Source organism: Temnothorax americanus, unplaced genomic scaffold (assembly GCF_048541705.1).
Source record: "Temnothorax americanus isolate GAGA-0224 unplaced genomic scaffold, ASM4854170v1 Scaffold3, whole genome shotgun sequence".
Classification (NCBI taxonomy): domain Eukaryota; kingdom Metazoa; phylum Arthropoda; class Insecta; order Hymenoptera; family Formicidae; genus Temnothorax; species Temnothorax americanus.
Genome location: NW_027509442.1, coordinates 4,567,467 through 4,594,686, shown reverse-complemented (window position 1 = coordinate 4,594,686; position 27,220 = coordinate 4,567,467). Strand labels below are relative to the sequence as shown.

At 34.8% G+C, this 27,220-nt stretch overlaps 1 protein-coding gene and 1 long non-coding RNA gene across 9 annotated transcripts; one reads left to right on the top strand and one right to left on the bottom strand.

Annotated features, from left to right (window-relative positions):
- Fucta (glycoprotein 3-alpha-L-fucosyltransferase A) lies at window positions 1-27,220 on the bottom strand. 8 transcript variants are annotated; one of them, XM_077411048.1, is made up of 8 exons: window positions 26,962-27,220; window positions 11,156-11,399; window positions 9,765-9,854; window positions 8,375-8,563; window positions 7,552-7,776; window positions 7,227-7,415; window positions 6,173-6,408; window positions 1-5,652 (listed from the first exon to the last, which is right to left on the bottom strand). In XM_077411048.1, exons 2-8 carry the CDS (start codon window positions 11,318-11,320, stop codon window positions 5,310-5,312), a joined length of 1,437 nt encoding a protein of 478 aa, XP_077267174.1. In that variant the 5' UTR covers window positions 11,321-11,399; window positions 26,962-27,220; the 3' UTR covers window positions 1-5,309. The 8 variants fall into 8 exon arrangements, with proteins under 8 accessions (XP_077267174.1, XP_077267176.1, XP_077267177.1 ...); XM_077411050.1 differs by having other exon boundaries at window positions 11,156-11,394; XM_077411051.1 differs by lacking the exon at window positions 26,962-27,220 and adding an exon at window positions 23,945-23,965.
- On the top strand, window positions 16,071-18,602 carry LOC143900088 (uncharacterized). Its single transcript, XR_013257712.1, has 2 exons — window positions 16,071-16,146; window positions 16,237-18,602. It is a non-coding gene; the product is annotated as an uncharacterized LOC143900088 (long non-coding RNA).

The following is a 27,220-nucleotide window of genomic DNA, read 5'->3' as shown; positions in this document are numbered from 1 at the left end:
TTAAGAATAGTGTTCGTTTTTATTTGTTAGGTCAGGAATGCGCATAAAAGTCGATATAACTAATATATGAATATGAACACATATATATATGACATATGAACACATGAAACTTAACGTTGCTATGCTAACAATAAGTAAAACATCGCATGATAGAAAAGATATGAAAACGACGATTCCAGACATATTGAAATATCAATGTCATTAGAAAAAAAATGAACCACGAAATTGATTTCGTCGCGAGTCATCGTGTATAAAAATAAGAATTGTACATACACAAGCCTTTTGTATTAGAAACAGCTCAAATTTTCTTTGTCAACAAAATTTTACGAACAATTGCATTTCGACGTATATGTATAGTTTTCACGTCATGATTAATTTTTCGTATGCGCGCATGTATATTCTGAAAAATTATAATGGGATAATGTCTGCGTGGATTTTCCGCCGAGCTTGATTGCGGAAAATTTATGTACGTGGATGTTAACGGTTAAGACAACGACACGATTTTTGATTAATTTTTTCACGACCTTACAACATTATGGCACTAATCGCGGCTCGCCGAGTGCAAACGATGTCGGATTAAAAAATAATAATAAAGCGCGGCGTTCGCGCCCAAACGAGCCACGTTATCTGTCACGTTTTTATCTACAAATTTTCAATATTGATTCGAATGCATTATCTACTAGAGCTGTGTGCGAAATAGTACTTGATTCTGAATTCGATACGCGAAGTCGGTCAACAATCGTTACACGTCGAAACAATGGATTTCAAAATTGGCTGTACCGTTGTATCAAGACGACGACGATTTCGAATGTAAAGTCGGGCGTGTGAAGTCTGGACGAACAATATTGCGCATTGAATACACTCTCCGACTTCGATATTGATTTGCCGACATTACGAAACCGAATAATAACACCTATTTCGGAGCTGCGATTGAACTTGAACCGATTTCACGTTTCGCCAAGGCGAATACTTGTCTCGCGTAGCTTTATTATCTATCACGATCGACATATTCAATGTTACATATGCGGTGACGTGTTTCTTTCTCTTTACATTACGGGAATATCATGACCTTCGTACATGCTACTATTTACAAATGTGCTATCTAGAGACTGACAACGGGCAATCACCGAGAGAATAAGTAATAATACATCTCGTATATTCATCGTTGAATTTGGGGCGGACAAAAATATTGATCGAGTCGAATCGCTTTAAGAAACGGTTGTACAAAGTGACAATCGAGAAGTTGCTGAACTAAAGCAGTTACTTTGTTGTTATTTTGTAATGTAATCAAAAGTGAATAAAATGAAATAAATTAAACACTACCTATAATACCGTAGAGGAAATCCATCATTTTCATTAGAATAAAAAACATGCGTATGTAAACTTGTAAAAATTAATATCAATCAATATCAAGAAAGGGCCAACAGTTCAGCTAGTTGCATGGCTCAGTAATATGTTTTCGAAATGATAACCTGAACTTGCACAATAATCGAGACGCTTTTAAAGACAATTAAGTACACTTTACAACATTAATAACTATAACTGTGCCTTCGAAGAATTCCAGATAGATTTCTTTTATATATAGAAATGGTCGACTATGCTGAAATTTTCTGAACCTGCATTAGCCATGCAATCCGCAAAAATTTCAGCCCTTTTATAATGTTTATTTTTATAAGTTTATGAAATGTGTATAGTTTTCGCATTATAATTTTGCATCTGCTAACAAATGATGTATTCTTCCGAATGATAGCATTTAATTAATTTCCTTTCATCCATTCATTACGAATTAGCAGCTATTTAGTTTCAGCAATTTCTAGATTATCATTTTACAATTTACGCACATCGAGGGTATAACATCGACGATATACTCGAGAAACATTTATTTATCACATATTTCGCCACGGATATATCTCGACGTCGAGCGTGCGTTATTCTCTCGCGCCCCTTTTGCTGCTTACATAAATATAATGTTTGGTACTTATATTCGGGTCTACACTGGCCGCTTCAATCGGTAGTTCGTCGTCGACGTACACACACCTCACATACGTCGTACAGCAGCACCAATCGTTACAGGCAGCACCAATCGTTAACAAACCTAACAATGCAATTAAGAACTTCTTACAGCCCAGACTTCGCTGTTCTGCCCCGTTTTTGATTGATGTCAAAAACGTGTATAAATTAACAGGAATATATCGAGTTGCGTATTTATACGAAAAGAAATCTGATTAAGTTCATATAATATAACATAACATAAATAATAAATTTTTAACTTAATACTATATAATGTGTGTCAGATTGTACAAATGCCTTTTCGCATGCAACTGATTGAAGTCGCGATTTAATTGATTTAAGTAACTTTCGCTGAAGCACATCAATCGGTATGAAAATTAATAATCGATAAAATATAATATCTCTGTCTAAAACAGTAAACATAACTTGGATACTGTAAAAGAAGAAACGGTTATCCACGATATTCAAGGTATGCACATCTTCTCGGTGTCAATTGGTATGGTCGACTTCGACTAATCGTTTAATTAGTTATTTACCTAAATATCTAATTATACTGCTTGTGCGCACTGTGAATAATTTATAATGTAGGAACCGTTCGAGATCGGTGGTTAAACTCTCCTCGAGGTGACTAAATTGTGATTTTACGTGTTTACATTTCGTGCGTTTCAAATATATATTTTGCGCTCCGCTTTCATGTTTTCTTTTTCGGTGCTTCTGTCTTTTCTCTGGACTAAATTCGTCCAAGGTTGAGCTACGTTTGAGCTAGACTAGTGTTCAAACCGGAAGTCGTTGTTTTCGAATTGACACTAGCCACGGAGTGAACATGATTATACGTCGTGCGACGATACGTGCTGTGTCCCGCACGAGCAATTGATTCAATTCAAAATCAATTCAGTTGAAAAAAAAAAACTATAATAGGAATTACTTCAAACAGGTACTTACTGTATGTAATACTATTATTATAAATTATATTCGAAAATACTTCACTGAGCTTCTTCTTGACTAGATTCTGCGAACTTCGACAAAACGACTTATTGAATAACAAAATTCGTGTGCACTCAAGGATAAGACTCTTAAATATTTTATAAACTCACGCGCGCTTATTACGTGAGCGATATTATTCGTACGCTCAATAAATACTACGTAGCTCAAAAATAAATGCGCTTTGATTCGCAAAATATACAAATACATGCATTCTTTCAATTCAAAAATATAAATGCAAGTAATTAAATATACAATGATTCACATGCTAATTAACAGTCTAATTACATTCAAGAACTCTATAAATTCTATTACAAATCCTGCATTCTGTCGATTTCACAAGTAAAAATACACAAATGTATGAGTTATTTACAGAAAATTATTATTGTATATAATTATTGTCGGAAAAGTAAAGTTTACTACAATTTTTACACGTAACCTAATCTGAATGCACATGAATTTTTTTCACTTACAACGTACAACGATAAGAGATCCCCTCGCAGAATTCGCAAGAAGGAACAATAATATTAAATACTGAACAGTAATCCTCACTCTACAAAAGGTAGCGGGCTTTTTCTTCCTCCTCGATGAAAGCTCGCAAATTGCTTTACAAAACAATACACGGTTTACACTCGATTTTAGACGCCACTATTCTTTTAAGTTACACGCAAATCTCGCAATTGCTAATTTTCTCTCTTTTATCAGATTGTAGTTATATTTATCTACCGGTTTAGATCTTCCTCCACCGATTGTCCTTCCAGCTACAGCTCTTGTGATAAATTTGCAAAACTTTGACTCGCGTTTTAGCAATGTTTATCGCATTTTTATTTATCATTGTAATTAGTTATCAACTTAATTACTGACATAGATAAACTTAATTTAAAATTTTTGTCAAGATAAAATCGATTGAGAAATGAGATTTTATTGAATTGATTCATAAATGTGCTTTTTGTTTTATTTAACAAACAGAATGCTTATATTTAAAAACCGTTATAATAGTATGAATACTGATTTGTAAATGATACACTCTTAATTATTCGCAGCAGATAAAATAATTAAATACCGTAAATAATATTGGTTTCTCGGAAGAAATAATTATTTTTTATGAATCATCTCAATACTATTTACATTAATCAAAGTATAAATTGTAAGAAATGCTCAATTTTCAATGTTAATTAACATCGTAATTTTTTATGTTAACGTTTTCTTTTCTTAAAACCACTATCTTTCGTAATTGGTCCTCTAGTACATGTAGTTGGAAGATTATCCGGTGATTCGGGGTCATCCCATATACCAACACATATACCAACCCATATATTCTCATCGCACATTTAATAGCAAATGTAATCCTAATTCTCCATCTAAAGTGTCTGTGATCGTGCGTATCTTTCTAAATTGCACAGATAAAGCTTAGGATCATAAGCGATACAATTCAGTACTAAATGCACAGCGAGAATCGAGTCTTCTGGACTAACGCATATCGCACTTTGTTTTCGTGATACGTATTGTATTATTTTACGGCGCCCTCCATCTCAAATTTTTATGAACATCGCAAAATTTTGTCCCCAAACGAATTCCGTCGTAGTATAAGTAAAATGACCTCTCAGGGGTCTGTCGTGGCTATTCTCATAAAATCACCTCTCGCCTGCCTCAATTCTTTGTTTATCATCCGAAAAAGGAGTGTATAGAAATGTTATTTTGGAAGATTTGACAATTAGGCACACAGATTGCCCTCCTTGAAAAAAATTCGCGCGCAATCCTTCTCGCAAACGAGCATTCTCATTTAGACCTTGAGACATTTCTTTGCCTTGCCGTTTATCCGCGTCCGCATCTCAATCGCCGAGTAAAAGTTACTTCGCTTGCGCAACACCGCGAAGCTTTGTTACGTCAAATCGTTGCTTTTCGATTACTCCTAAAAACAGCCGAATGATGAAAAGTCGCGTGACACTTTCGACGAGGGTCTTATTGATACCTTCTTCAAAGTGGCTCGAGTGCCCGCGAAACAAGGTCGTGCGAGGTCACGCGTCTTTTCGCGCCTCGTCAGGACCTCGTTTCAAAACTTTGCGATCGATCCAACGTCTTCGGGCGATCGTGATCCGCCTAGCAACCCGCTTATCGTTAGATGCAAAAGTACAATAAACGTTCTCTGAACCTTCCGGCCGCCTCTTAAACTCAGGCAATGTTCTGTTTTGGAAGAATCGGAATCGTTTGTAGAAATTGAGCAACGTGTCGTGGGCGGACGCACGCACGTACGCACGGAACTCCCCGTGGCCGCCGGAAGAGCCCTCTAAACGTATTCCCAGGGCAATTTCGTCTCCTCAGGTGTTCGGTGAACGCACGACGTTGTTTTCCCGCCACGAGCTGGTCGTGCACACGCCGTCCCCTCGCCACCACTCGTTCACGTCCTTGTAATATTTCGGCGGACGGTCATCGTGCAGCATAGCGCATACTCGACACCAAAAATACGTATTGATGAATTCGCCGGTGCCCTTCCAACGAAAGTATGAGTTGTACAGGTCGTCGTCGCGATCCAGCCGATGCAGATATTCGGCGAGCTCCTTCGGCGACTCGAACTCGTCCACGTGGATGTAGGAACGGTATGGCGCGCTGCGCGCGTAATCCGTCGGATGGGCGCCCATCACGATGGGCAGGACATTGTGCCTGCACACCCGGAAGGAAAACAGATTCGTGATGATAATAATAAGAAGTGGTAATTATAGTCGCGAGAGAAGGAAAGCGATTGTGTCACGAAAGGGTCCATATCATGTCGCATGTTTCACGCTTGGGAGTTAACGCGGGCGCATCCAGTTCGGGAGCTTAATTAATAGCCGCGCGAGCAGCACGCGTTTCTGTCCATTACGCGAGTGGAGAAGATTAGGTAACGCGAGTTGGCACGCAACCGCCTTATTCGAGATACCGTACAAGTTGGCAAAGGTTGCCGACCTCTGGGTAAAATGATCGAGCGTATTAAGTCGGTCGACTTACATTCGCTGCTCGTATCTGAAATACCGCGGCTCTCTGTATGGATTGTGTGCACCAACGTGAGAGCGAGAGTGAGAGGAAGACGGGGAGAGAAAGAGAGGGAAAGAGAGAGAGAGAAAGGAAGAGAGAAAGGAGGAGAGAGAGAAAGAGAGAGAGAGAGCAATAAATAATATAAATACCATTACAGTATCACACATACCCAAGTCCGTTAACGAAGAACTTCTCCGTGATGTAGTCTTTGCAGTTGGAGTTCTCGAACGCGAGATAGAACTTATAGTCCTCGTCGAGCATGTCGAAGCACGTTTGCGACTGCGACCGCGGACAGCGTAGGCTGCCGCACGCACCGTAAATGTCCACTTGGATGTATTTCGAGAGTTCCCTGGCATAATGCATGCGCTGATTTCGAGGATGGCAGTTGGAAACGAACCAGGCGACCTGATTAAACAGCGATGCAGAAGAAGGCGAATGTCATATGTGATGGTTTACTCTATGCTCAACAACAGCGAAAATAACGTACTTGAGAACAACGCTCTCGAAAAGTATAAGTATTTATAAAACTGTAACATATACATAGCAGAAAAAACTTTTAATAAGAAATTTTATTCTTATACTTTCCATTTTTATGTACTTTATTTTATTTTGATTTAATTTCGACTTAAAAATAATGTTTCTATTTCTTGCGGCAAAATAATTACAATAATAAATCATGATTAAAGAATAGATAAGTTTATTTTATTATCCAGTAAACATTATTTTTGTATATGTTTTTTAGATATTAATTAAAATTTAAAGTTTCATTTAACTTTATATAAAATTTATACTATTTAAAGTTAAAAAAATTTAATGTGGTATAATAAATTAAAGCCATTACTGGTAAATAACTTCGTTTAAGTTTATAACTAAATAATAAACTATATTAAGTGTCATTATCATTATGATAACAATTAAAAAAATGTGCTAATACATGGTTAAGTTAAATTTTTTGTGTCTTATAATATTTTTCGCATAAATTTAATAAATAAAAACCGTATATTTTATTAAAAAGTACTAAATAAATAAAAACTATTTCTATATTTCAAAAATATAATTACCTATTATTTTATTATTTTGACCACAGAAATAAATATAGTAAAGATTTGTTATTTACTAGTGCACTTATTTTATAAAGAATACAAATATATATCAGAAATTAATTTGATTTGCAGACAATTAAAATATTTACTAAAGCCTTAAGATCAATCTAATCGTCTTACCTTTTTCGTTTTGTTTGCCGCATAATTAAACGTTTGTGAGATCTGTGTGACACTGGAATCATAATATTGCCACCTCTCGTAAGGTGCCACTATATCACTGTCACGCCGATACGTGGCGGTCCAATTGATAAGGGCGTTCTTTACACTCTGCGTGTGATAAGGACATTCTAAAAAATACAGCATCCACACCTGCCGAAAATTGTAATATAATTCTTATTAGAAAAGCAATAAATCCTCTCTTACGTTATGCGTGATATGAGCGATCGCGAAGTTACGATGGGTCAATCGCAGAAATTAACGTTACTTATCGTTTCATTTGATTTACCTGATTGTAAGATCTTCGTCCCACGTGCGTGATGTAATCCTTAAATAGAATGAGATCGGCGTTGTCCGGATTGTCGCGGACGATCGTGCAAGTGTTCACCGGGCAGCGTTGCTGAAAGAAAATGTCAGGACCGACTTTGGCCTCGGTCATCCCGTGAGGAATCATTATCTTCTTTAATGGATGCTCACCACCTGTTCTGTTGTAATCGGGTGGCACGAACATTAGCTGCAAAATTATAGTCACAATATTAGTATATGTCTATGCACAATTGCTTAAACAAGTGCGCTATCGATTAAATTACAAAACGATCCAGCTTATGCTAATAAAATGTATTTAGTTATGTATAACGTTAAATAGTCAACGAGTACTAAAATCAATCTTGTAATTATATTTTTAATTCTTAAAATTCCAGTGTAAAATTTGTAATAAATTTTATTCGACATCACTACAAAAACTAAAATCGACGAAATTCCTATATTCGTTTGTAAATGTATGATGTGTAAATGCTTTGAGTTTATTTTTTATAAAGAGTTTTTTACATTGTTGTGTCGATTATAAGAGTGGTGAAAACGTGAAAATTCGAGTTTTCCCAATATTTTGCTGAGAAATAAAGAATTTTACGATGTAATTCAATAATATAATAACACATCGTCATTCAATAAAATAAAATAAAATAAAAAAATAATTTAACACAATAACATTTTCCCTGGCGTTTAATTCTCTTCGATATTTTTGTTAAGAAAAATTAAGTTTAAATCGATCAATCTATTAAATCTTTAAGTATGTAATTCCGCACACACAAATTCTTGTGCAATTAAATTACCTGATTAGTCACTCGATCATCGTAAGCATCTTCCTCCGGCCACAATTGAGCCAATCTTCTGCCAGTATTGCGAGTTCTTATCGCTGGATAAGGTCTTCTGGTTCCTCCTTTCATGTACCAAGGTCTTCGCGTTGGATCCAAGTCTATCGAGTTTTCGCTCAAGCTCGCGGTTCCATTTATATTCAATCCCTTCAAATGAAAAAGGCTTATATAAATAAGCAAAAAAATAATCTTTATATAATATTGTCATTCTCTGCGCGCTGCAACTAAAAAGACAATACTGCGATCTATTGTTCTTACACTAGAAATTTATTAATAATGTCGCATTCAACAAATTTTATATTAAATGTATTGATAGTATTGATGACATTTGCGATAATAAATCGATCAACATACATTATTTTTCCGCTATTTATATAATACTTAAATAATCATAATAATTCGTTAATTTAAGTTTTTCTTAATACATGTCACTTAATCACTTTTTAAATTGGTTCTATCAGCAAATATAAAAATTCATGCAATTAGTTAAGTAACAACTTTTAAAATTTCTAAGCATAATATTGTGCATGGACGAACACAAAAGCTTTTTTTCTCTGACATTTTTACTTATAGACAATATATGATCCAAAGAATGACAAAAAAATGTTGAAACAAAACTTTCTCGTCTCACATATGGATAATTAGAAAAAAAATAACTCAATATATATACTGCTACAGGCAATGACATCAAGGCTGAACTATTAAGCCAATCTAACGCATACCACGATATAAAGAATTTCCATTTCATATGATCTGAAGCATTAATTATCTGTACAGTTTTCCTATCAAGTATTTAACAAAATAAACATTAATTTTACCATATTTATATCTAATAATTACGTCTAAAGTAAACAGACATTTAAAACGATGTTTCTTTCACTTAAAATTTATTTGCAATCGCTGAATCTCATAAAAATTATTATTCACATTTTGTGTTTGAAACATTATAATCTTCTTCATTATATACATTTGGCCATAAATTATACGATGTATTAGCACTATGCTAAGCTCAGTCGAAAAAGAGGAAGCCACTAAGTTCGAAAAGCAATCATATACGCACCGTACTCTTTTAAAGCGCAAAAGAACAAGCAAGACGACACACGGAAAAAGTAACGATATCAAACAGGATTTCGTGGGAATAATCGCGATAACAATGTGTTTATGGTATGTACATCTATATATTATAATATGTACATCTATGTATTATACATATACTTTCATCATTGGAATTTCTGGAATTAACACGTATCTAAGAATGCGCAAGACTTGCAAGGTTTCGTTGTATTTTTGGAATGTTTTTCCGTGTACATGTCGTTTTGGGATTAATCGACGCTACAATTGACCGTACCTCGGACGAGAGTCTTTTCCTCACTCGCTCCCGAGTGCGTAATACTCGCATCGTCGGCTTCTTCGATTTCAAAGGCCAATCGGGTTTCATCTGCGAGTGAAATTCGTTTTTATTCCTTTAGCCGTGATTCATTTTCCTGCCATTATCGCTTACATTTCGCCCACTTCCTTCTCTCTCTCTTCCTCTCCCTTTCTTCCATTTTATCAAAAAATGCGGCAGCAATATATTTAGCGTAGCAACAACCGCAGTAGATTATAATAATCTTAAAAAAACTCTATTAGCGCTTATATGATTACAAATATTACGATAAGCGAGAAATATACACTGAGCTAGTGCATCTTTATCAAGTTTTCCGATCGATATGTCAAACGCGATTAGATAGACCACGATCAATAAAACTATATTGCATCCGTACATATCAAGGTGACTCACTCTTGTGCCGTTTTATTCCAAAACAATATCGATTTGCAATTACAATCGGTACTGCAGAAATAACTATAGCTATAAATAAATGAACTATGAACTATACAGCGGGGTATTTCATATCCCTCGCAGAAAAAAAAACTGTATAGCAAAAATTGTAATAAAAACTTTTATGAAATACATCGACGTAATGAGAACAAATTATTATCTATATTATATTTTTATAAAATCACAGAATATTTTTGTTTTAAAATGTTATGTACGTTTCATATTTTTCGAAAAGAACTATTATTGTAATTATAATTCAAAAATTCACAAGTATACGATTTAAGACAGAGATTAAATTCCATTAAAATGAGAAAGCGATCAGTAAAATCTGAACACAGTTGCCTTTAGCATACTGTATGATTTACTGTAATGAAACACTTCCTTCTCTCTCTTTTTCTCTCTTTTTCTCTCTTTTTCTCTCTTTCTCCCCTTTTATCAAAAGATGCGGGAGCAATATATTTAGCGTAGCAACCGCAGTAGATTACAATAAGCTTAAAAAAACTCTATATGCTTATATAATTTTATTATAATAAAAATTACAATATCAGCATAGTAATTTTTAGGCAAAAACTGACTATATAAATGTTGTAATAGTATTCAAATTTTTACACACGTCCATAACAGTTTAAAACATTTACAAATTAAAATTGTTTTAAAAATGTATTGTTCGATTGTCTTTGAAATAAACAAAGACTGGTAATAAATGTTCATTATTACAATTTTTATTAATGTGATTAATAAAAATGTAATTAATATTGCAATATCGTTATTTTGTATTCTAGATTTATAAAATAGGTTGTTGTAAAAATAAATATATACTTTGTACGTAATTTACTACAGTATTTTCCCCATGTATGATCAGATGATGACTTTCCCGTCGACTAATCTAATTGTAAGACAATTAATAATTTTTCATGTACCTTTGGCCCATCGCCGGTAACTCGAACGGACTGCGGCTGGCCGGGATGTGGCCGCATACTGTGCCATTTCTCGTCCTGCAGGAGATTCAGCACGATGAGCAACGTGCCCGTCAGACATAGCACGTAGAAAAAGTATCTCTTCAGGGAGAAACGCGGCAAACCCATACCGCCCGGTTCCCTAAGTCGGGCGAGACCCTTATCTAGCCTGCATACGCCACTTCGCTCCACGACACATTCGGCTACGCTGCAACGAAAGTCAATAAAAAATGAAAGGGATATCGATCGATCCTTGCCAACAATAAAAAAAAAATGCACGCGATAATACAAACTGAATAATGCAAATGATAATATAGGTTGACAGTGACATTAATCCATTAAGTCCTAAAAGGTCCCTACACGCTTTTCTGTTTTAAATCTTTTTAACTCGGGTCTTAATCGAAATATTTAGACCGCAATTAGTATTTATAGTAATAAAAAGAGTTGCTCTTTCCAAAAATCTAATCGGCGATGGAATGGGATATCTGAAAGAAGAAATATAAAACGGTTGAAAGTGGAGGTAAAAAAGTAAGTGACTTTTTTACTGACAAATATACATATAAAATTCACATATAACTAATAAATAATTTCGTCTAGCTTCTTGAGTAGAATAATTTGATATTAGTATTTATCGATGTAATTGTATATCAATATAATAACTTTTATAAATAATTTATCTACTCTTTGAGAATTTTTGTAGATTTTATAGATCACACAAATATAATAATTATATCGATTTATTCTACTAAAAAGATAAACGAAATCATTTATTATAATTAAATATTTGTGAATAAAAAGGTCACTTACTTTTATCTCCTGCACTTTTAACTTTTATATCGGTTTTTTTTCCAGATATCTTACTTCATCGTCAATTAAATTAGAAAGAGCAATTGTTTTGATCCCTAAATATCATTTGCAGTTAAAAAATTTTGATTAGAACTCGAGTTATACAAAGATTTTAAACAGAAAAGCAATAGAGACCTTAATAGAACTCAATGAATTAAGAAATCTCTCAAGTTAATAATTGAGAGATTTCTTAATGTCCTCTTAATTGTCCCTCGTGTTAATGTCCTTTTCTTCTTCCAAAAATACTCGAAAGCTCTCTTGTAATAAAGAACAACATCGATTAAACGTGATAAAAAATATAGGTCATTTAAAGATGTAATTGCATTTTGCATGCGAGCATATAAATCTACAATAAAATATCATATACATATATAATAAAATGTAGAACAATTGTACAGGAAGATTCAGCATTTTATTTTATAATGTGTTGTACGTATACTCGTTTTCCGGGATATGATACGTTCCATTTCCGTGTACGAACCGCATATATATAAGATAAATAGTACAGATTCTGAATTACTTCCTTATCTTATGTGATAGTTTTTTTTATACATGGCACACGATTTAACTTAAAAAATAATTGATTTAAGCAGAGCACTCCAAAAAATTAAATGCAATTCTTTTTACAGATATTATAATAAATATGGTAAAAATTTATTGTAATATGTGTTGTGAGAGTGATTATGTATAAGAAAAGTTTATTATATAATTCAAAAAATTACGATTAACAATTATGATCATAGATATTGCTTGATGATAATTATCGAACAAATCAGAGGAAAAAAAGATAAATTTTGAATTGATATAATCGAATCAATAATTCTTTATAATAACAATATAAATTGTTCTTATATATGGTTCACAAGTCTATATAATTTTTGTAGCTAAACTAGTGATCTATACTATCCGTATTTAAAACGAAATAGGTATATGTTTGTAACAAAAGCTATAGAAGAGAAGTTCTACCGCAATCCAGAGTGCAGCAATAAAAAATAAATAAACCTCATACATACAACACGCGCACAGATACGTTTGCACGCACGATATGTTATCCAAGAACACTGGCAAAATTCGATAAGATTGTCTAACCTTGTTAATTTCCGCAACACTAATACTGTTTTGCAATTACGTAATGTAATCGTCGCTCTCAAGGGCCTTTATCACTGCACGGGATGATTCATTACTGTTGCCATTCTCGCGTAAGCTTTCTAAGGGATGAAACATTACAACTTCCTGAAGATCAAACGCCTCGAAAGTCGAAATACGATCGTCGGCTATTCGCGATGTTAAACAGATTTCCCGTCCTAAATTAACGTAAATTGATGTTTTTCGCCGTAGAAGATATAGCGATTTGATAAATTTAATTGGACGCTTCCGAAGGACGGAAAAGCACGTAGCCGTGAATTTCACATGAGGCGTTGACGTTGTTGCGATAACTCACTCATCTCTTCATTCGTTAATTCCGAAGAGCGCCGCGGCCGGCTTGAAACTCGATGTCTGTGAATTTCACACGACGTACGAAGTGTTCTCGCGATTTATCGATAACTCGCTCACCCCTTCATTCGTTAGTTTCCGAAGAGCTCCGGCTTGAAACGCGATGTCATTAAATTAATTTCATCGCGAGATAGCGTCCGCTATCTCGCTACATCGTTGCACGCCCCCGTATATTAATCGATACGACAAGGAAGCATTGATTCTCTCTCGTGTATACGAATATAAACAACGAATATTGTGAATCCTTAATTATTATTATGTATTTTATTTGCGTGTATACATACTTGTGCATGTGTTCGTCTGTGATGCATGCATTTATTATGCGCGTTTCCATTTTCTTTCACATCATATATGCTCTTATTCTGATGGGCTTTATAACAATAACAGCCTTGTTGGTCACTGCAGTCTCCGCATTTTCGTGTACTTCTATACTTTGTCCCTTCTGTCTATGTTTAATCTCTTGTTTTCTTTGTTGTGCATTGCAATAAATTTATTATTTATTATTATTATTATTATAAACAATATGTCCGTCGGTCTTTCCCTTTCCTGCGATCGGAAGAACTTTCTTCTATATGCGTCCGAATTCACGGAGAACAACGTCCGTTCGTGGTTTCGCGAATGTTAAACGCCGCGGCAATTGTATATATGTATATCGCGAGTAACCTGAAGTCCTGTTACTCACTCGCAAACACACACGATACGTGTCGAATACAAAGTGACACATCTAATTCGCACGCTCGTGCGAAAGAGACACGAAATGTTTTGGAATAACGAATGAAAAACGAAAAGCATCCCAGTTCCCAGAACGACACTCTTTGAGGATTCTCGACCGAAGCGCTTACAATCGCTCGACTGTTAAACGAATCATCCTGCCGGTTCGTGAAAAGGTGAACGACGGATTCACCGCGTTGCAACACGCTTTCGTGATTCTACCTTTGAACCATAATAAAGTTCACGTTCACTAGACCAGCGAGCGTCTAAACCCGAAGTGAGATGAGCGAAGTTTTAGTTTACCGCTCTGCTGATGCAGCATATATGTATATTGACGCGCGCGCGCGCGTTCACGTATCCAACACGTCTCTTCACAAATACCGATCTGATAAAGAACTTATCGCAGAGTGACTCAAACAAAAAAAAAGCAATTTTTGTGCTCATAAACAATATCGAAAAATTTTATTTATAAAGTTTTAAAATTTATTAGCTATATATATATATATATATATATATATATATATATAGAATTATTAGATATAATATTATTTATTAGATATAATGAAAGAAAAGCTTTGATGATATCCGTATAAGAAAAATATATAGATATAATATATATAATTTACGTGCTTTTTTTAAATTAAAATTCCAAATTTATATACGTTCGTTATTTTTTTCCCTTGCAATTTCTCTCATTTGTAAAATATAAAGAATAAAGAATACAATAAAAATTTAATTGATTTTATAATATTGGCATTTTATGACAGTACAAATAACAGTAATACTGGTATTTGTTCAATGCGATATAATTAAAGATCTTTCATTTTACGATTACATGAAAATAAAGATATACATGATATTGGTATGCAACTTCGAAATTATTTCCTACTATTCTCTAATAAATCTACAATAAACATTGTATACTTTTTAGTATTTTATATAAGATGCACGTATATCTATACGAGGGAATCGTTGGATGTTCTCCGATTCTTGAGAGGATCTCAAATGCACGGGTGAATTGAAAGCTTAAATAATACAGACTTTTATACACACTCTTCTTCTTCGCCATATTTTACTGCTTAAGGCTACGTTTCCATCGACGTAATATACCTACTCACGTAGCTTTTAAATATTAACATCGCGCTCTAGTCCGTCAGAGTCGATTGATATACGTATAATCGACAAACACACATTTTGACAATTCTCACGTATACAGTTCACGTACAGAAGTAATAGAGTTCACGTACCGAATTCTGTCTTTTTCTCTCTTTTGGGATTCACCTATAAAACACTTGTCCATGTGGCAACATTTTCCACGAACAGTAAAAATTCTATTAAGTAATCAAACGTTGACCCTTCTTCGCGAAGATATAAGATCTTTCCCCAATTGGTGTGAACCTTCAACTTCGAGTTAACAAAGAACGGCACATGGATTACTCAATGAAGTGGAATGCCATCTTTTCGGGAACATGAAACATCCCGCATCCGGGTTCTTCCGGTTTCGCGTTCACTTGTGCGCGCGCGCGCGCGCGCGCCGACGGTTGTCGCAAACCTGTTCACAGGCGGACCGTTCGAGTATCACTGTCCATTAGCGGGCTGCCGAGCGTGTTGCAACGCTATCTTATCGCTCGCCTTTGTAAGTAAAGATTTACCCACATATCGAAAATATGGACTACTTCTAATACATTACTGATGCGCTCACATTTCCAGAATTGAGAACCGCACCTCTCACTCGCGATTAAACCACAAAACTGAAAACTGACGAACTAGGTATACCATCCAATAGTACTGATGCTACTTTGACTATCTTATCGTCGCCTGCTAAATAGTAACATTTTGCGTGTCCCTGTTTCTTTTATGGTCTCCTCAAGGTTGACACAGCCAATATCGCAACTTTGCGCAATGTACGTAAGCATAAATCTTTAGACGTTGCGCATTTGTCAATATAATTAACGTTTTACTAATTTTCACATTTGACATGATATATTTTTCAGGTTTTTCACCGTTGCTAATAATAACTTTATTGCAAACATAAAATTGCCAACGTTTGACAATTTACAAGATTAAACAAGAGTAAAAAAAAATACGTGCAAAAAAAAAGAAGAAGCAATACCGTTGCTATATCTGACCACGTAATAAAGCAATATAAAAGAAATTTAAAGAAAATAACAAAATATAAAAATAATAGAAGTATATTTAATATAATTTATAAAGGAAACAGGCTAAATTATTAACAATAAGAATAAGTATTAACAATAGAATATAATGAATCAAACGGAAGCTGATCGAAATAAAAAAAAGTAAAGAGGAAGATCTAACATTTGGAGGCAATAAATTAGAATTTTTAACCGCAGTATAGGAAAAATAGAAATTTTATGGAATGATAGATGGCGCAGTAGATCTTAATAACACATGTCTGGAATAAAATTCAGAAATTAAGTGAAGAAGATAACAGATAAAATAAAGATAGAAAGAAGCATGAAGAACGCAAAATTTTATGTACAAAACGACAGAAATGTAGCATGGAACAAAGTGAAAAATTCAAGGGACAATAAACGTGAAAACTAAAATATCAATAACATAAAATAAAATATGATTTATTATCAATTAAACAAGATTGGTAGAACGTTTCAAACTTCACTAAGATCTTCTTCAGCCGATACAAAAGTAAATATGAAAGGGATTATGTCATAATTAATATACGAGTAAAGATTACTAAATATACAAATTAAAAAAAAATGCCGTATGAAAAACTAAAACTAAAACCGAGCTACAAATAGTCTATATACCAAGAGGTCACGTCTAACAATAAGTTGAAAGCACAAGTAAATAAATAAGAATATAAAATAAAAATAAAAGAATTGGTGAATTTTTAACTAACTGGAACGTTGGTAAAGAGAATGTGATCGCACTTGCAAATGCCATAGGAAAAACGGAGGCAGGAATTTTGAATGCGTTGGATTATAGTAATCATTGACTCAATACCGAAACATACACAACGTTTATAAATGAAGGAAAAATAAGAAGTTGAAAAGAGTTTTTATGGAAAAGAAGTACATGAATAAATGCAATAATAAATGCAACACTAATTGCCCATTCAAAATGTACATTATACCAAACATATCATATATGTTTCAGTAAATAGATGGATGACAATCTTTGCAAATTTAATCGCGGTAATTGCATCAAACTCAAAATCTTAACGTGACTACAATAACAATAGCCCGCTAATCGAGTCATGTGACAATTTGTTAATTTTCAATCTCGTATAATGTCGGTAAGTAGCCGTGCGATAAACTTGTAACCACACACACGACTTGAAAAAGTCGTGAAGATATTTTACTTAACAATTTTTCGAAATTTCTCATCTCACTCGAGTCGATATGATCGAGATTAAACGACCGTTTTTTGCTCTTCGTTTTGCATTTAGCCCTCAATTTGCCCGAGTTATTTCCGTCAACGCAAAACTCGACGAAAGAATTTAATCGGCGCATGCAGTATGAAATGCAATCAATCGAATCTATAGCATATAGCGGATAGCGGATAAATGTACCTTATAATTTGATTTTATATTAGGATTTACTGACTTACTACTTAAACAATAACGTCCATTCGATTGACAGCATATATTGCTGGCAAAGCGACAATAATGGCGTTAACTAAATTTACATCGATAACCATAATCATGTCTATGAATTTAATCGCCAGCTTAATCTCATGACAGAATATTGCATACAAATTTTTCCGTACTTATTCGCAGTACAGTGACAGAGCTCTAATAAGAAAAATTCATGAAATAAAATTTTTTTTCTTTCTCGACATCGCTGTACAGCTCAATATTGAACTTCGGCATATTCTCGGTGGCAATAAGAATTTTTTCGACTTTAACATCTAATAAAACGTGAGCGCTTTAGCGCTCTCATTAATTCTCTCAGCTTGAAATAATATTGATTCGATATAATAAGAATTGAGCGTTATCAAGCGTTATTTCATGGATTTTCTGCGTCCAGTGTCACGATTACTTCTGCAAGGAAAACTCTGCAAAGGAATTGTATCAACAAATAGTGCGATTGATCGATACTTCACGTGTATTTAGTTCTTTAATTCTGTTACATAAACGACGTCGATTCCCAGGATTCACTTTATTCGAATTGTGCCGAGATAAGCGAATAAAGTTTCGGTGAATTTAATAAATAAATATTATGTATTTTTTTTCTTTCCGCATGTCATTTAAAAACGTTCACTATATATAAAATTAAATTTACCGTAATCATTGCTGTGTAACTTTTATTAAACGAGCACCTTGTATTATAGAGTACCTTTGTATTATAGAATAATTTATGTGTTTATTGGAAACATATATTGTACCGTTATAGAATGATATTTATAGATAATATGATATCGTCATTTGCGTCATTTTACACTGTCATCCTTATATATTTACATCCCGCTATATTTACATCAATTATTCGCATCATTGATTCTTCCTCTTTTAACAACATATACAATTTTCTATTGTCCCATGTAATATGACTGTCACGTTCCTGACTGACATTAATGAATAAAAGATAACGGTTCACGTACCTATATGCATGTAGATATTAAGTGGTAAATATAACATCGTGTTCGTAGAAGCATATCGTTCTCGTTTTGCGATGTAACACTCCTCTTTTGCAAATCTGCCCAGTCGTTATCTTCCACGGAACATTCTCGCTTGTGAGCATATCTCACTGAACTCACAACATCGTTCCGAGACACGTCACTGTTTTTTTTATCTCATTTGCGCCTTTCGCGATATCGGTATAACAGAAATAACTCTACTTATATATCTGTACTAACCCATCAACATAGTCTTCGTTACGTTTGTGCACGCACGCATACACGTGCGCGTAGGTCGAGGACATATCTAGCATCAGCGATGGGCGATTTATCTAAAAGTATCGTCGAAAGTGCCTTAAAATGCGAACGTGTCGCCGGTGCGGGTCGATAACGTTAACGGCCGTGAAATCGGTTCGATATACGCGTTCGCGTTTGAAATTTTACTATTTTATCAATTTATACTTCAGGGCCATCAAGTCTAGTCTGACGAAAACTAAAAAGCAACGCTGATAGTAATAAATCTAATCGATGCACGACTGAATTCTCGTAGAAAAATTGATAGAAAAATTTGATCTGTTAATATATTAATATAAACGAACTATATATGAAAGTCTGTGTGAGATAACGATTTAAAAACGAGTAGTAAAAGAGGTAAAACTTGAAAATTCACTGAGAACGTCTACGTGACGTGGACGTGAAACGGGCATAAAATTTTATTCTGCAAAACCCTGTCAGAGTTAATTGTTATGGTACTACAAGAAGCAGGATACTGAGGAAGGAAAAAGGCAGGAGCTCTGGAAGGAGAAAGAGGTAATAAAGAAAAGAAGAGTAAGACAGGGATAGGAATAAGTTTAGTCTTAGAGGAATGAATGAGAGTGTGGAAGGTATAAATGTGGTAAGATAAAATTGTAAATCAAGTCCACTTCTTGGCAAAAAGCAGAAGTTAAATATATTATTATTATTAATTACGGTTACTAATATGCACGGGGAAAACAAAAATTGAATCGTACAATAGGTAACTGTCTCAAAAATTATTAATAAAAGCATTTGCTGTAGATAAACTACATTACGTTTTCTTGAAGTTAACGAGAAAAGAAGTTAACAAACTGAAGCTTAAAAAAGAAGAAGCAATAAGCAATAGTCAGTTAGTCTGCAGAATAATCAGATAATCAAAATAAAATCAGATAAATAAGCAATAAGCGTTAATCACTTACTATACATGAAAGATTAGTGATACGAAGTTATTACAATAATTGCCCCTATTGCTTATATTAGCTAATTCAGATAAAACTTGAAAAAAATCCATAATAAAAACATATAAAGAAAAGAAACAACAAAGGAAATAAACTTATATCAATAAAAAAAAAGTAGTATCAAGTAAAGACATAACTGTAATTTACGCGTCCATTACGATCGCGTGATTGTACGTCGATTATCATCAACTATATAGTTGACGATGAAGCGATCTCGGAAATTATTACGTGTTTACACAGCCAGATAACACGATCGGTGAATGCAGTCGTCGAGTTGTCGAATAATAATGCCAACGTGCGTGTGGGCGTTCACGCATCGTCTCGTAATCGTCAATTGTGGATACGAGACGTCAGACGTCGTTCCGAAGAGACCCGCCGCAATAAAGAGAGGCACGGAACAAATAATTTCTCGCGCTCTCGTAACGCGTTCGTAAAAGAAAAAAGAAAACGAAGATAGGCGGAATCGACGGGTGTAACGTTGTGTGCAGCCGCTGATAAATTCTGCATTGTTATAGATAAATATTGTCGTTGCTGTTCCGGCCGGTAGTTTAGTGACACGCTAAATTACATTTCGGGCCCGTCACGGCACGCGCGTGCATTGTCACTCGCATAGTCACTCCGACGAGAAACACGGGCATAATAAACGTGCCAAGTTCGGTATGCAAGCGCATAATTATCGGCACCGCGCCGCGAACAAGCGCGGCTAGAACCTATATACGAGTTATAAATTGATAACGCGACGAACAGGCGAGAAGGAAGAGAGCTCGTTGTTTCCCGTTTGTTCATCGCGCTCCTTTTTCCGTCTCCGCGGCCGAGTGTTGTATCGATGTGGTAATTGACAGAAACCAATAAATCCGAAACAATAACTCTCGCCGACTTCGAACTTGTCGTCTCATCCCGTATATATACATATAACGCATGCGGGTAATAAATCTACGACACGCAACGCACGACGGCTGTCAGCGGACGGGTGCCGACACTGCTGACATACAATTATTTAAATCACCTCAGAACGCATATGGTCTCGTCACGTTCATTAACGGCGACACGGAGAAGTCCATGGCAGCAGGTCGCGGTGTCGTAAATCTTGCGATTTAAATTCCGCCGGTCTTTCGTTGTGCTATTATCTTTCCGTGTGTATCATCCGTGCATTATATCGCGCATTATACTGATTTATTATCTCTTATTATATATCGTGTTGTGTCTGGCGCGTAATCCGGTAAAGATATGTCGCGCGTAAATTACTTAAACAATGAACGCGTCCACCACTATTCTCTCTTTCGTGCGTAATCGCATGCAAGTGTTATTTCGGGTAGCGCGATTTTTATTCCGCCGAATAGCGGAACCGCGGAACCATGTTCCGAACAATTCAACCGTGATCCAGGTCATTGTGGACATCCGTAATATAATTATCGCGATCGCGAGATAACCCAGATTGACGACCACATATAGAATTCAGTTACATATTATTCCCGGGTCGTCACACACAAAGAGATTCGGCGCTCAGGTAAAGGAAGTTGACGCATGTTTTTTTTTAGCTTAGTGATTTGATTGATCTGCCGCGGCTTTAATATGCCGACTCTTTAATTCTCATTATCAAAGAGAGAAAAGTGTATACTTTTCGCGTTTTTTTTTTCCCAATCGATAACACGCAATTCCTCGCACGACTGGCACATGAAATGGCAATGGATTGGCAAACTATACAAGTATTAAAAAATCGTAAAAAAAAGATAAAAAGAGAAAAAAGAAATAATTCACATATATTTAGACGATATCGGAGTAAAATAAATAAAAAATAAAGTTCCTACGCGAGAATTGATTATCATTGAGCACGTTAACATTAAAACATCTGTAAGCATTTATTTTAAAAAAGTAATAAGGTTTAAATAATTTTATAAAATTGCAAGTACTTGCCGTCAATTCTGTTATCATATTCTGTGTATTTTCTTAATAATTAAAATATCGTTAAAATGGTTAAAATTCAAAATTTTTTGTTCATAGGTATTATTTGTTCTATTTTGACCTATTGAAATTATTTTTAAGATATTACTATATTACTCTTCCGAATAAGACATGCATATTTACAATTAAATGAGTTTTGTTGTCTTCTACTTATATATACATTTAGATTTAGCCGTTCGAAATATGAATCAGTGATCGTACACGTGCGTTTGGGGATGCGCGGTTTATATCTAATCTAATGTATAATTGACGTTCTAGAAACCACAAACTATTCCCAGACTATACTCCGAAGAAGCGAATTAGGAGAGAGGGAGAGAAACCATGCCAAGCTACAGCGTATGAGCAGATTAGTATACCAACTCCGATGCCTATTGCCCAAATCTTACCGGCCCGGCCGTGCAAAAACCACTGACCGGCAAATCGAGTCTTTTAATTCGAATAATCAATCATGATTGATTAACATTTATATGGCTTACGATGATAACAATTCGACATTTGCTTAATTAACACAAAGAAATATCTATATAGGCTTTTTTACGCATAACCGCGTAGTGGTTGAATACATAAATCTTCTTTTACGTAAAATAAAAAATAAATGACATGACGTACTCCCTAAATCTAAAAAACATTTATTTGCTTACCAAGAAAAATAAAATGTATGAGGTAATGAATCACTTGATGATAAAAGAATCAATTAGAAAAGAGTCAAAAGATTGTTATTTTATATCCGATATTCTTGAATGTATCTTTATTTAGGAATTGTATAGAGAGCAACTATAATATCGATTAAATGATTGCATAATAAGGTCATTGGAGTCCAATTGAAATACCGAGCTATTTATCGCTACGGACTCTGTCAAATAATTCTTTGTTATTTTATGAGATTGGTGGATTACATACTTTGATAATATTTTACCCATTTTGCTCCGGCTATGTAAATACAATACACATTATTTAAATAATAAAAGAATTTATATTTACGTGTACAAACCCAGAATAATAATAGTGCAAACAAAAAAACAGAATTAAATATCAAATCTTACAACTAAATAAATGTAGTCTTCAGGTTTTGATATAAAATGCGACGAGACGCATATTAACCAAATAAATTATCGAAGAAATGATGAGATTATTTATTTATTTTTTTTTACTGTATTTTGAAAAAATACACAAAAATAAATGTATAAAAATAAATAAATTGAGAAGCGACAATTTTTTCCAATTTTGTTTTGATATTTAAATGAAGATACACATTGAAAAAATTTTTAAAACGTCAAAACTCAACAAAGCAAACCCAAAGTATTTTCCTTTTAATATGACAAAAGTTAAAGTGAATTCTGCATATAACATATACCAGACATTGATATAAACTGATCGACCCGTTACGCGAAAATTGACGCAAATTTAATTTAGGATACTTATCGGAAATATTTGGGATATTTGGTAAGCGGTACTATTATTGCCGATTGATCGCGAGCACTTTACTGTTTACGGTACAATTTGGTAGGATACTCCGGTTGTCTAATTGGTCTTCAATTTCCGCTCCAGCAAATTAACCTTTGACCATACCGTCTGATGATTTAAGCGAGTTTTGCGTGCCATCCACGTTTGCAAATTGCTCGCCGGTGCGGTTCATGCGGCGGTGTTCGTTGCCAAACGTTAACCTAACACGAACTTCATAGAATTTAAATAGAGCACACAGCAATGTTATTTTACTTACGATTTACTGTATAATTTTTATTTTATACCACATGAGTCGAAACGAAAGCGCACTCGTGTAAATCTTTTACAAAAATTTATTTTAACGCGCAAACTATATTTGCCATTTTCTGGAGAGGATTTAGTTAACAAAATAGGGAAACAAATAAGGTCAATATATCACGCTTACCTAATAAAACTACGAAACTGTTTTCCAGAAGTATTTTCGAAGAAGCACCGGATTTACGTGAGAAAATATAGTCCCGCGAAACACACCGCACGCAATGTTCCGCATCGGACAAGTTGGTTTTGCGCTTCCCCTTTTCCCAAGAGGAGAAATTGTTTTTCGCAATCGTCGACAATTCGCTTAAAAATCCGGAATAAATTCGGCTGTTACGCACGAGGCTGTGCTGCTATCGCCTTTATCGAGGTACAATCGCGAAGAGAGCTATATATACCGTTGTACCCCGAGCGTGAATCAACCTTCACGCTCGCACACCTCCGCGGAGCCTCCCCTGTGTCGTGCCCCATCGCGTGGCAGCCACACGCGAGCGCGCAACCCTACCGTATTCTATATCCAAACCCCACGACAAGTGCGCTAAAGTAATCGCGAGTCAGGCCGGCATGTTGTACCATGCCTCCAGTGTATATGCAGTATGTATTCAATATATATTTGATATGTATATGTGTATACATACGTATGTACATGTTCGGCCTACGACACGCGATCGTAAGCATTGAACTTCTCGCACGAAACATCAATGTTTCTTCTGGCAACGTTGGAATATATTAATATTTTTTTCGTCGTTACTTGCCACGGTGCATCTAAACTCCCGAAAATTGATGAAAAAATTACGTGGAACCCGCAGTTGCGGTTGTTAGCGGCGCGAAAAATTTATTTTCTGCTTATTTCCTACGCTCTAAATTACTAATCTAATAACTATGTAAATTAGAAATTGGCGTTTAACTCCGATTTAGATTCATCGTTTTTAGATTCTCTTAAGAGTTTTTTTTATTCGTACTTTTCATTACTTTACGTATTTTCTTTCATACCTTGTAAGCAATTGAATTTGTTATACTTCTTTTTAGTACATATATAATTTTCTTTCTATAATCTCATAATCTCAATATCCTTAAATCCTTTTGATTAACCAATCGATACAACTGAAATTCTCTTCCTCATTGATTTACGTTTTCAACCTATGTCCAATTTACCTTATATATTAAGCTTGCGTTCGTTTATTCACAAAGGGAGCTATTGAGAAAATAAAATCTATGATACAAGTTATTATATACATATATCAACGAACGCAGGCCATATGTTACCTTCGAATCCAATAAAAATGCAGTGGTTTGCAGTGGAATACTCTAGTAACGTTGTTTGCAATTCTATACAAATGGAGTTCGATACGTGTCGAGAAAGTATACGCGACGTTATAGTTTCGCGCGAGAGTTGCAATCCTTGACGGCGCGTCGAGTTGAAAAATAAAGAAAAGAGGATATAAGCAAAGATATCGGGAAGTACAGCCGTGCATGCTGAGACATCACGACAGACAGTAAAGCTGCGAAATAAGCGAAACTATTTCCCTAACTATGCGACGAGACCATTGATGAAGAGACAAACTCGCGACGTGCTTGAAACTTCCGCGATGTATACCATCTCCGTTATGCGCCAATCCGCGGAAAAACATTGTCTTTTGAATAAGAAAACTGGAATAGAAAATGTGTTATAAAATTCTGTGAAGTTGATGAACTTTTTAATCGATTGAAATAATTAACCGCGAAGGTTCATAGTCGGTGACGATTTATTGCTTTGTTTAAATATATATATACATTAAGGAATCTTGATATATTATCTCAATGATAACATATCTTAATTGATTTTTTTGGTATAAATTAAATTCAATTTAATTTAACTAATGATCGATAGCAAGGTCACATGCACATTATATTCGCGCGCGGTATTACGATAAAAGAATTCCTTCAGTGGCTTATTTATTATATATATACAGAGATTAAATTTATCTGATCAATGCGTGTGTCAGCGCTGTTTTCATAACATATTATTCTGATGAGAAATTGCAATTTTATCGGTATAAAATTCTCGTATATATAATTAATTAAAACAAAATCGCTTGTTCCTTAACACTTTGCCATAGAAATATTTAAAAAGATTTTTACTTATTTAAAAAATATTCATAAAATTTTCATTATAGTCTACATAAACGTTCAAACTTTTAATATGTGATAGCACATTTTAAATTATTTTCAATCTTCGAAATATTTTGATTTTCGAACACGTTTATGCACTCGCGCACGTACGCCCGTACGCATATATATATATATATATATATATATATATATATATATATATATATATGTAGGTCCAGGGGTATGTTCCGGGACTGTTTACGTTTTTTGAAATGTACAGTCCTGGAATATAACGCATATATATGTAATCAGATTCAAAAAACTGTCCCGAAAAATGCCGTAGGACATCAATTTTTTCCAGGACAGTCCTGGAAACTGCCAAATGTCCCGGAATATACCGATATCAAAAATAAAAGTCCCGGAACATACTTCCAGACCTACATATATATATATATGCGTACTATATATATATATTCCATATATATATATATATATATATATATATATATATATAGAGAGAGAGAGAGAGAGAGAGAGAAAGAGAGAGAGACAATAAATTATGCTAATATATAAAATTAATTTAAAGATAATTTAAAGATAAGGCTTTATTTTCTTAACATTCTTTATATTATTCCTCTATATATTTTCTATAAAGCACTATTGATTAGTTCTTTTCTCAATAATCTCTAATTTTGTACTCAAAATGTGTTTTTAATTTTTTCGAGAAGAAAACCTCGCAAAAGAATAAAAAATGCTTCGATTATCGTTAAATTTTGAAAGCAAACATACTACACATCACATTTTGTAAAAAGCCGGATTTTTTCGTAGTTAGATGCACAACTGAATAAAATATTTTACTAAGATAACTAATGAATCTTTTGATCGCCTCTCCCGCTCTCCCCTTCGCACTCCGAGATCCACGAGAACCACCACACCGTTCACCTTAATGTTTGGTTTCGCGAAACCACCATTAGAAAATCCACCCCTCCCTTTTCATCGATATACGGGGGATTCCTTTGGGAGACGACAAAAGGAGCAAGGAGAGGAGCAACTCACCAAGATCGTCACGTGGTTGGCCACGGAAATCCTCGCCTCGCACAGGAACCTGCTCTGCCCGACGGACGGACGGACGGTGGGACGCACCCCGGGACGATGCACACTCCGGCCCGGTCACATGTCAGAGCCCTTTCGTTGGGTCGTACACATTGGAATATGCGCGGACTCGTTCATCCCCGCGTCATCGGGCAGGTCACGCGTTGTAGGTTGTAGACGGCCGGCCCAACCCGTCGCTTCTGTCGTTTCGGTGGTGGTCCCC